Source organism: Neolamprologus brichardi, chromosome 1 (genome assembly GCF_056152115.1).
Source record: "Neolamprologus brichardi isolate AB-2024 chromosome 1, ASM5615211v1, whole genome shotgun sequence".
Lineage (NCBI taxonomy): Eukaryota > Metazoa > Chordata > Actinopteri > Cichliformes > Cichlidae > Neolamprologus > Neolamprologus brichardi.
The window spans coordinates 11,074,701-11,086,714 of NC_142104.1; the positions used below are offsets into that span (position 1 = coordinate 11,074,701).

At 38.4% G+C, this 12,014-nt stretch overlaps 1 protein-coding gene across 2 annotated transcripts in view; it reads left to right on the plus strand.

The window, feature by feature from the left end:
• Positions 1 to 3,197: 3,197 nt before the first annotated feature.
• The window catches only part of cd276 (CD276 molecule), a 64,791-nt gene continuing 55,974 nt past the window's right edge, over positions 3,198 to 12,014 (plus strand). For both annotated transcript variants that reach the window (XM_006779816.2, XM_006779817.2), the window contains exons 1-2: positions 3,198 to 3,442; positions 8,264 to 8,359. In XM_006779816.2, coding sequence (XP_006779879.1) covers positions 8,314 to 8,359 — 46 coding nt within the window. In that variant the 5' untranslated portion in view covers positions 3,198 to 3,442; positions 8,264 to 8,313. The remainder of the gene's footprint in view (positions 3,443 to 8,263; positions 8,360 to 12,014) is intronic.

Below are 12,014 nucleotides of genomic sequence, written 5' to 3' on the forward strand. Positions count from 1 at the left end.
AGATTATATTTTATATTATATTTTCTTTGTTTTCTGATGATGCTGACTTAACTATATTGGACTGACTGTGTGTGTTAAAGTGCATACAGTATATACTGCACTGAATGGTTAATTAGTCCACTTTTACATGCAGTATTGAAAGAAGGTTTTACACAGAAACATGTAAAACTCTGAATATAGTTTACAGGTGTGAGGAAAGTGTTTTGAGAGCATTGCTGAGGGAACTGGTAGTGTTACCAATTGGAATAAACAAACATGCAAATATTCTAATATAAGGAAGTATTAATATGTAAATTCATCAGTCACTATCTATGTCTGTTGCATAAAGCAGATTAATAATGACATTCTTCCATATAAACAAAATCAACATCAACAAAGCAAATAAAACAGCATCTCACAAAACAGGGATGGGCTATGGGCTATTATCACAAAGGTAAACAATACTATGAATAATAGATTATATTAAATGAGCCAATTATTTTCTATAAATCTTGATTTGATTGGTTAACATGTGCTACAACATTTAAAAGACTAGTCTGAATTACCAATAAACCACTAGACAAGTGTAAGTGGCCACTTTGAATGAGCAATAAGTGCCCTTGGGTAGCTAATCAATTACTTTAGATGAGCAATTAACGAGTAAACATTTGTGAAAACCATTGACAGGAAATATGTCAGCCTGTTTCTCTGTAGCTGTACCTATCCATTACTAATCTGTCACTGAAGGAAAAGGAAGGGGGAAAGAAAAATTTTAACATGCTTTTTAAAGTTCATAAAATCAGGATTGTATTATAATGCAAATCAAATTTCGGGGAATAACTGGAAAAAAAAAAAGTCCTACTGCTGCTACTACCATTAAATTATACACTTCTGTAATCGCCTTGTTCTCACCAGTTCTGCAATCATTGATAGACTTTATCAAAAAATTACACCCTTTATACAAAAAAAAAACCTTTATGTATTATCCCTTGTATTGCTTGTATTTGCTGCTAATATCCTACCAAATGACAATGTGCACAACTATCGACACATTCTCAGCTTTCTTTCACTCCAGTTTCCCTCGTTGTTTAACAGCAAGTGTCTGTGTGGGTCTGGCCTCTGTAGAAGTTTCTTTCTGTCTTATTTTGCTTGTTGTTTCTAGAGTTTTATGTTTAGGTTTGCTTACACTCCTGTCTCATTGTCTTTATTTTTTATCATCTGTGTGCTTACTCTGCTTTGTCCACTTCTCTTGTTTACCCTTATGTATATTAAAGTGTACTGTCTTCTCCTCAGCCTTTATCACCATGCATGTTTATCCTTCTAGTGCGTTTCCCACTCTTATTCTTGCATGTTTGTGTATTTTCTTCATTTCTGAATTGGATCGAAGCAACAAACAAAACATTACCTTTAGTAGCGAATGAGATCCATTTGCTACTAAAGGTGTGTTTTGTGTGTGTTTACTTTGCCTGCCTTCTCAGTCTGCATCTAGGCCCTAATTTCAAGCTTTTTGACAAATAATTTTGTTTTCTCCTGAAGGGTATACTATAAATGTAGTTCAACACAACCAAGCTTTCTTTGCCGTAGCTGGCTCGACAAAATTCAAAACCCAGCTGGATATGATGGGTATCATGACAGCGGTTATCAACTTTCTCAGTTAAGCTAGGCTTTTTGCTTCAGGCTCTGTGCTTGCTCACAAGAAAAAGTCCATTTCATGGGTTGCATAACTCTTCTTTCACACAAAATGATCCTTATGAGCGCTGACTGCTCCAATAAGAGACATTAGCAGATGAAATCAATAAAGAACATCTAAAATATAACAGTAAAATGCAATCCTATTGCAAATGAGACAAAAGATTAATACTGTAGAAAATAGTTTATCTTGGGCTTTAACAATTTACATGAAGAGTGGTAAACATTTAATTCCAGTTCATATATATAATATATATATATATATATATATATATATATATATATATATATATATATATATATATATATATATATATATCACTGAGCTCACTCTAAATACCACTATCTTTTTTTCTTTTCTTTTTTTACATCTGCACATTAGAGCTCTGAAATGTCAAACTTTAATCAATTTAAAGATACATTTTTACCATCCCATAGCCCACTGAAGAAGACGTGGAAATCACTTTAGTTTGTCAGCAGATCAAAGTGAAATTAATTTGCCAAGCCATTAATATCACTTTGTAGCACACCCCTCTGTTTTTGTGTTGTTTTCTTCTGAATGTTGTGTTTCATGAAATACAGCAATGCTGTATGTGGAAAGAAAAGTCGATGACTGCATGTGGGGAAAAAGTGTGCCAAATTTATGGCACCATGATTGTGTCCATTTCCATATGTATTTGGCTATGGAGAAGGGTTTTCAATCAACCTAAAAGTGCCCCAGTGCAGTCCTCCACAGTCTCAACTGCAGATTGCTGTATGTGGGTAGTGCTGTGTATTGGTCGAATGCTGACCTGTTCCCAGAACAGGGAAAAGAAAAAGAAGAAAGCAGCAGAATCCACCAAGAATGGAAGAAGCACAAAAAACCCCATCAAAGATATTACAAATAATTGAACATTGTATGAACTGACAGTGGCTGGAGTGGACAGTTTCCATTATTTTTATTTAGTTTTTGTCTCTGTGGCTGGCTGATGGACCAAGAACAGTATAAGCAAGAGTATCATGCTTTTGACACAACCCCTATCTGACAACAGTCAGACACTGTTTGTAGCTATTCACAGACTCCCACAGACGCCCAGTGCACTAGCACTGCTGAACCATAATTTCCTGTTTAGGCGGCACATGGATGGTGCCAGTTAGTAGGAGGCTTTTTTCAGTGGCGTTGTTTTGAAATTGCAACCAAATTGCAAGCATCCAAAAATGATTTACAATAATTTGTGTTATCTCCGGGTGAAAACAATAATTTGTCAAGCACAATACAATTCATTCTTTCGTTATTTGTGTGTGTGTGTGTTTTTATTTTATTTATTTATTAACCTATTAATTAATTTTTTTTTTTACATTTTACCACATTAGGGCCACCATACATTTTAGGACCATACGATCTACACACACTTGGACTTGGAAGTACTCAGTCAAACCATGTATTTATCCTGAAATACTGTAACGTGGCAAGAAAAGTCGACGAGTTCACGGAAAAAAGGTACGACACTAAATGGTTAACTGGGGGATGGGGGTCAGCATGACATCACTGCTGGACGAAGCAGCAAGGAGTGGTTTCTGTGAAGAGCTCCCCGTCCCAAATCAATGGAACATACCCAAACACTCAGGAAAAACGCCCTCTAGTTTTATCCAGCGTCAAAACAAAGTGTTATAGCCGTGCTTTGCTCTAAGAGGAATGAACTGCTCTGGAAAATCACACCGCCAGCGCTGAACAGAGAAAAGAGTCGCCTCCGCTGGAGGGTTGGTGGTTTTCAAGTTTCTCCCTCTTGTCATGGTAAGCATTTATGCATAGTGTTTGGGGGCAAAAGCACCAGCTAACCGGCATGTTTTGTTTGTATCATAGTGAAAAAGCTAACGGGAAACTTAGGTTATTTTAAAAGACGAGCAACAGCTGGGGAGAAGGGAAACTCCACGAAGTCGGGCCAGGGAGGCGCTATGGCTGACTTAAACAGGCTTAGTCTGCTCTGTTCACCGGGTCTAGAGACACGTCTGGTACAGATGTTTGTAGCTTACCTTTTAAACAAGTCGTGGGCCTACTAAGCTAGACAGTATACTCTATCAAAAATGGAGCTAAAAAGCTCATATTTATGAATTAAACGGACTGCGCCCTCGTTTGATAGAAAGTGAGCATTGCATTTAACGGTAGTTCCAAATAAAGTAACATTCATAAAGAAGCTGGTTACTACTGCAATTTCTTCCTCCAGTTTCCTCATATTTTCGTTCTTTGTGTTTTTGATTGAGCTGTGGCGATGGCGGCCCGTGTTATATTACTGTTACTAGATTCAAACAAACTACATGTGGAGTAAATAGTACCCTGGTAGGACTAAAAAGTCCTACCAGACTGATAATTTGATATATCTAACCTAAAACAAAATCACACAAACAAGTTATGCAGGCTAAAGGTTTCAATATTAAGAACACATATACTTTATTTACTTTGAATACAGTTTAACACCCCTATTATAAATTTAAATAAAGGCTTTTTGTGTGAGGTCTCTTTAAACTCAAATATTTACTCCATTAACTGTTATAACTGTTAACTGCTGTTTCAGCTGCTGTTCTGCTTCAGTGCAGATCTCTTATGTGATTTTTATGAGACTTGTATGTGTTTACTTTTGTAAACTAGAACCAAATCAGACAAATCAAATCTCAATATGTGGGGGATAAAAATGCTTGCATGCCTAAAGTGGCAAACCAGGTTATCCTAGATTACATTGGTCACCCATCTGTACTCTAAGACAGATTGGGGCTTCATATTTCTACCATAGAAAGACAAGGCTTTCTCCTAATATTTGCTTCTTAATGCAAAACATGAAGGATAAGTTTTTCTCTAGAGTGAACTTCTTGGATGTCACAGCAGGATGACAGTCAGGAAAGTGAGGTTGCAAGTCGGCATATTTGCTCTTTAAAGAAAACAGGTTGGAAGCCACAGGAATGGTGCAAAGAGGATGTTGCCTGCCGTCATCCTGCAATTGTCACTTGATTGTGCAGCTGTGCTTAGCAGGCAGGTAGATCTACCCGTGGGAAGCAGGAGGATGTAGAATTTATCATTCAGGATATTTCTCTATGAAAAGTGATCACTGAAAAAGAAGCGAAGAGCTGGCTAGGGGATGAGCTTATTTAGTCTTTTTTACAGGTGCGCTACCTTTTTTTAGTTCTTGTTTTGCTTCCCCATGCCAATCCACATGCAGCATATATCAAGAATGCCATAAGATAAAAGTTACTCTAAACTTTGAAGATTACCAAGAGCCAAATATTGAGTCATACAGATGTATACCCCTGCCTCATAGCCGTCACTAAATTACATGTTGAACACTAGTATGAGACTCAAGGTGGCGCTGTAGTGAAAACTGTAAATTCGGCATTCAGTAGTAAAAGTCAAACTTTTATACAGCTCCTTAGCTATAAGCCCTTTTTTTAAAGTTTAAGAAATGCTTTTCAGTTTGATGAGCGAATTATATGTTATATTATATTTTTATTAAGTAATGCTGTAAATGATTTGACTAAAGGAATCCAGTCATTCCTAAGTGGACTCAGGTAAAATCTAGCTACTGCCTCTATATCAATTTCAGGGGCTCTCTTTTTGTCTTTAAGGTTAAAAAAATGTCAGTATTGTGAGTGAGCTAAATGATGGTCCAGATGATTTGAGGAGCTTGATAAAGATGCTTTATGCCAATCAGACATTTGAGTCAGAAAGGTGAGTCAAGATTTAATATCTTGGATTCAAGAGTGTAGTAGTAAAGAAAGAGGACCACTATAACTGAGATTACTTGAAAGAATAGAGTGATGGTACAATGAGCAGGGCAAAATTGTTCATCTTAATGTTCTGTGACATCTCAAGAATCATTTCCCTTTCCCCTGACCTCAATAAGAACTTTAATAGTCCTTAACATATAGTGTCAAAATGATATAAAAGGGCAATTATGACTCAAAAGCTTACAACTAATCACTAAGAGAAATTTGAGCTTTTTTTTGCTGTCAAGCAAGCTTTTGAACCCCTTTCTTTTTTTCATTTATATGGTCTTATGACAGTGCTGTCAATTAATTATTATAATACCATAAAAAATAATTTAAATGTCAAAACCTGACTAAAAAGCTGGCAGTACGTTTTATATATTGATGTAAGATGGTAATGGATAATATTCAATTGCAACTTCCTACAGTTAAGCTTTATTTTATTTTTATATAAAGTTTGTGACATGCAAGTTTAGTTAACTAAATCTTAAATTGAAAAAGGAAAGAAACAAAAGCTGGTAAGGGGTCAGTGAGTCATTCAGTAAAATCTGTTTGATGCCTTCCTGATGTCTGGGCTGCACAGACTGAGTCAGACTGTGGTTTGGTGTGTTGGCAGACTACAGTTCATGCTACCATTAGGAATATATTTAGGTAAAGCTGGAAAAATGCTGGCTACAATACACATCTGCTCTTTTATTCAATGAATATTTGTTCTCATTGTTGAGTCTCGCTGCTGTGAAGAATTCAGTGTCTCTAAGGTTAGAGAGATTCACATTGTGATACAGAAAGTCTGGAGTGGAGAGCAGAGCTGTTGTGGAAAATGCGATGAAACGGCACTCCGGCCCACATCCTCTCTGCTGAAGCCATAAATGGAAACTCATGGAAAAAGCTTTGGCTAAGCCATGAGGTGGAGCTACATGATGAAATGATTCATAGCACTAAAACAAAACATTTGATCCATCATCTGTTTTCCCATTTTGAGATGTGTTTGCACATGCAAAAAAACAAGCAAAATTTCCAGAACTTGTAGATTTGTATGATCCACCAGAAACTTTTATCACTTGTGGTAAATGGTAGGGCGTTGCCCAGCTTACAGTCATACCTGGATTTTCAGGGTTTTCATCAAAGCAGTGAATCACACTCAGTGATTGCTGTAAATCCTGGATAATCCTCATTCATGTGGTATAAAAGCAAAAAACAAAGCCCTGAGCTAATTTTCTGTGTTTTCAAAGAAGTTGCATCGAGGTAGGACTACCCGGATGTGGCAAAAACAGTGATGATTATTTTGGTCAGTAATTATCTAGATTATTTAAATACACCAACATTAACTTTAAAGGGTGTCTTTTTACAAGTGATTTATTCGATCTTTAAAAACTTTGGAGTGAACTTTTAATGAAAAAAGCGAGGGATACTGTGGGAAACAGAGTCATTTGGCCCCTGGCAGCCCACAGTCTCTACTGGGATGTCAGCGGGTGCAGAAAGGGGCAACAAAAGGCAGATTCGCATTGCTCAGGAGAGCTACACGATAGCCGGAGAGAAAGAGATGGAGAGCTGAGGTCAACAACTGATGCTGTGGTCGTACGCCTCCAAAACCAGACCAAATGAGAGACCATGGGAGACGAAAGCAGCTGCAGGCAACCGTTAAGGATCCTTGCACAGTTTCACCTACAGAAGCCTTTTATGACTTTTGCTCCTTCTACCTAGATGTTTTTAACTCGAAGCAATGGCAGTTATCTACAGAATGTACAGTTGTGGTTAGAAGTTTACATATACTTATCATGGGCATACATTTTTTTAAAGTAATTAAAGATGGATGCTGTGCAGTCATTTCACTCTGGAAAAAGAATTGGTTCAACAAAATCATTAAAAGCCCCAAATAACCCTTATATTCATGCCCATGATAAGCACATGTAAACTTCTGACCACAAACATATATGAAAAGTTCAGTTTTCCTTGTCCAATTAAGTTATATTTATTTAAATAATTGACCGTTTTTTGTTATTAACATTGTTAACAATGTGAGAATTACTCACGCGTGTAGTATTATAATCCACAAAATACTAGTTTTCTTTCTGCTATAGTAGCCAAAATATTGTTCATCAATATTGTTTATCTCAAGAAAACATCACCTAGAGATTGTGTGTACAATAGTGGCAAAATGTAACAAAAAATGTAACAAAGTGTTGCTTTCTAACATCTGTGTGTTTGTCTGTTTTACACCACTAGTTCATATTCTGTGGTTGTATCACAGTGACTTTCTTTCTTTGGGGAAAAAACAATAGTCTTCAGTTTTATCCAAGATGCAAAATCAGGGTTTTGTCTCAGCAAATACAGATACAAATAATGACCTTTACCAATCTAGCTGAGATAAGTATCTTATAAATATTTCATGCATGGGAGAGTGGAGGTAGACAAGGAGGAGATAGTTTTGTCTGGCTGTACTTACTCCTCACAAAGTGTTTCCCTCTGGGGAGTGGAGAGAATGATTTGGCTGCTTCCTGTCAACTTTGAAAGTCCCCATTTGTCATCACAGCTTTACTCGCTCTGAAAAGAAAGAAGCTTTCAGCAGGCCAGAGAAAGGACTGTCTTAGTCACCTTCACATGTAAGTTAGTTTGTCAGTAAAGTTTGTAAATGACAAAATAAATTTGAGATTTTCATATAGCATATATTGTCTTCTCATCTCAAATTTTCTTCACTTGGGAGAACAAGCTAAAGAACGCCAAGACACATTAGTATAAGGCAACCCGTCTGGTTTCAGTAATCCTCCAATCAGCTCATCACCTTATGTTGCTATACTATTGTGTCCTTGTTATAAAAATCTCGGGGCTCCTCATATGTCTGTTTTTTTTTCGTCCGCAGCGCTGTGTCTGAAGAAGTTGACCTGCACTTTGAATCCATCCTGAAAGACCATGCTGTCCCTCCTGCTGTCCGCAGTGCTGGCTGTCCAAGCGATGGGTGGGTGTTGCTGCTCCCCCTGCCCTGCTATTAGATTCGAGTGACTGCAGTGGGAAATGTCATCGCTTGTTAAACAATACACCCTGCAGGGCCTATTAGTCTTTTGCCTTCAAAAGCTTCACTGGGAAAAAACAACCTTTCAAATGAGGCTACTCCCAAAATATAATGTGCCAATAGTTTAAAAGTTATAAACTGTCCCTGTTTAAACCCACATCAACTGAAATGAGTTGTCAGACAGCAAATTCCTATTTAAACAGATGTCTGGCTAAAGGAGAAAAGGGATATTTTTCACAATAATTCTTTTGAGTTTAGTTTTAAAGGGTTACAACTTCATCATATGAGGGTGTTTTGTATTTTCTTTATAATTCAGCTTGTAAAAGAGAACAGCTTTGACCTTTTCCACGCATGTGAGGAGTGGCGAGAGCTCTGGGCATAGGTAAGGTGCGCTGTGAAAAATGCTAGAAGTTGAGTTTTGCTGCCTTGACTCAAGAAGGGTGATGAGGAAGTCATCGTATTATTTATAACACTGGGAAGCAGGGTGCTGGTGGTTGATGTTGCAACTGAGGATGCATGACTCGCATACTCAAAAGTTTCACTTCAGTAGAAATGGCGCTCAAAGGAAACTTGTCATCATAAAAAAGAAACAAATAGCCTGGGCTGACGTGATGGCATCTCATGACAGTAAATAAAAGAAGGGAATGGCATATGCCGAAAGAAGTATCAACAGTGCATATATTTCAACATCAGCCCTTTCTCAGTTGGTGTGTGGCTGATGCCATGTAAATTTAAATCTCATATTGAGTACCATTCTTCTATATTAATATATAGCCTGAAGAAGAAGGACAAAATCAGTTCGCAAATCCTCAAAGTTCACAAAGAACTTTTATCGTCCAAAACGCCATCATTTAAAGAGCTTTTTTTGCCTTTTCTGCTTTCCGGTTGAGCTGACACAACCTCCTATCGGCCATCAGTGGCACATTACAATTTTGACTCAGTGGACCTAAGTGTCTTCAGTGGTTCATTAGGGACCCATTCTCTCCCAGCACAAATGGGCCTGCGGCCTGCTCATTACTGGCTGTGTAGCATCCACTGCCTAACTCGCTTCCCTCAGTGGGAGGGAAGAGGAGGAGGAGGAGGAGGAGGTGTCAGGGACTGATGGAGCTCTTTAACTCACGGGTAATGGGCTATATTGTAGCTCACACAATGATTCACTTTCTGCTAACTGGAGCACTAAGTGAATTAGTTGGAGTCTAGTTTGATACTACAGTCTGCCTATGTAACACCGTATCATATTACAAAAGTCTCCTATTTTGTGGACATTATTTAAACTATTATTATCACCACTTCCTGTAGCTTTAGAGAGCTTCTGCTGGCACACACAGAAACCTACAGACTTGTGCATTTAACTGAGCATCTATTTATATGTGTGGACGGCTGTGCTGATATGATCCAGGGTCTCCGAGGTCTCTAACTCCCTCGCTGGGATTACTTGCTGTAATCTTTGTTGTACTCAACCATGTCATTTCTTGATAATTCCTGCAAGTTCCCATATCAGCAGACGTGATTTTACTTTGTGGCCTTTGCCAAAACACTTTGTGAGAATGGAATGTTTTGGGGAAAAAAAAGAAAAAGAAATAAGGCACATGACAGCACTGTCATTGCAGCATAGTAACATTGTCTCTGTAGCTCCCAGCTGTATCCTGACTCAGGAGTCAGATGATGGATTATTCTCAGTAAAATCTCTCCCTGATGTTACTCATATAGCACTGCACAGCTGTTGCCTCCAGAGCTAGGAAGAGCCTTGTCTGTAGGTGGATGTTGTTTTTCTCTATTTAGGAAGCAGGAGAGAGAAAAGATTGCCACCCTGCTCAGAATTGGCTTTGACCCCTGACCTTAAGTGTTACTTAAATTTTTTTTTATCACACTCATTATAACGCATTGTGGTTACAGGTGTCTGCAAAATGCAAACTAAATTGCAGATCTGTGTACAGTAATGCCTGAGCCACAACGGTTAGCTGAGTACAGTAACAGTCTTGGCTTGCAGCACACAGCAGTGTCAGCCTGTTGCAGAGCTAACAGGGGGCTGTCTAGCTAATTGCTTGTTGTTGTCATACTCTGTGTTCAGTTAGCACAGTCACCAGGCTGCCAGAGCTCGCTGTGGGCAGCTCTTAGAAACCAAACAATGAAAGAGAATCGCATCCATGCAAATGTAGAATTGAAAACCAGACACGATTTTTACTCTCAGTGATGGCAACTGTAAGGTAATTCAAATTAACTAGCATAATTGGATAGATTGCATCTAGTAAAGTAGTCGCCAGGCACAGATTATGGCAGGGCCCCAGAGCGTGAAAATAGCCCGCTCATGCCTTCATCTCTAGTGTACTTTTTAAAGGTCTGCTAACTATGAATACCCTCTTCCTTCCCTCCTTTTCTCTTCACAGCAATTGATTCTGCAGAGAGGGGACACTTTAGCCTGTGCACAAATTCAATTTAGGGTTATTACCCTGTATCAGTGATGTTTTTGCTAATTTGATTGTGTCCAGTAAAGTATCCTTTTAAAAACAATCGAGGACAGGCTCAACAAAGATTGGTTTCGCTGCAGTGCATACATAATGACGAGTCTCTTTTGGCTTGCCTCTGTCTCACTGTTTCCCAGCTCTTCTTTTCTTACAGTGCACTTATTGAAACAGAGTGCATTACCCAACAAGCACCTCATGATTATTTCAACAAGTCTTAAAAATGCTGGCTTGTGGATTGTTAAAAAATTGATACAGGTAATATGCCGAGATTGCAGTTCTGGAGGGGAAGAGAGGCCTGAAGCCATATGTGAGCCTGCTGTGTGTCTAGTAGGCTTTGATAAATGTGTTGAACGGATGCTGATCTGTGCTTGGGAAGTGTCACAGCTACTACTGGCTTGCTGCGAAAGCATCCCAGCAGCTGAAAGAGGGAGACCCCTGCTTGCCTGGTGTTGTGTCGGACACACGGCGGTGGTGTCGTCGGGTGCTGTGGGGATAAAACTCTGCCTCTGTCTTTTGTCGTGATGTGTCGGGTTGTTTCATGTTCAACTCCAACAACAAACACCCATTAAACTGAATTTGCATGCATGATCTGCATTGTTTAGTTACATTTTTTGGTCTGAAAAAACCCAACCACAATTGTGAGATATGTACAAGAAACTTCTTCAGTACCCCTTCTTTGGTAGAAGGCACCAGAATGGCACATTACTACGGCAAAAACTACTTCATAGTACATTTTGAGGTCTCATTGCAATTATTGTTTTGTCGTAGGAGCCAATTTTGAGTTTCAGTTTCTTGGCTAACTGCGTGACATTTGAATCCCTTTCAGATACCTCGTAGTGACAAATATTTGAAATTATAGCCTTCCCCTGCTTTGGATTAATTTTCAGCTTCTTCAGTCACTGTTGGCGTTACTAAAACATTTGAAGAGTATGAGAAATTATCAGCTCTAGATTTATCATCAAATAACAGTTTTTACTAATAATTTGTGACCTAGTGGAGCATTAACAAGTAAATGAATTAGTTTTTCACCTTTTGTAATTGGAAACAAACTGCAGCACTTATTTTTGTTAGGCTTTAAATATTAGAAATCATGTTCACTTTACTAATATCTGACCCCATGACCCTACTGCTACCTT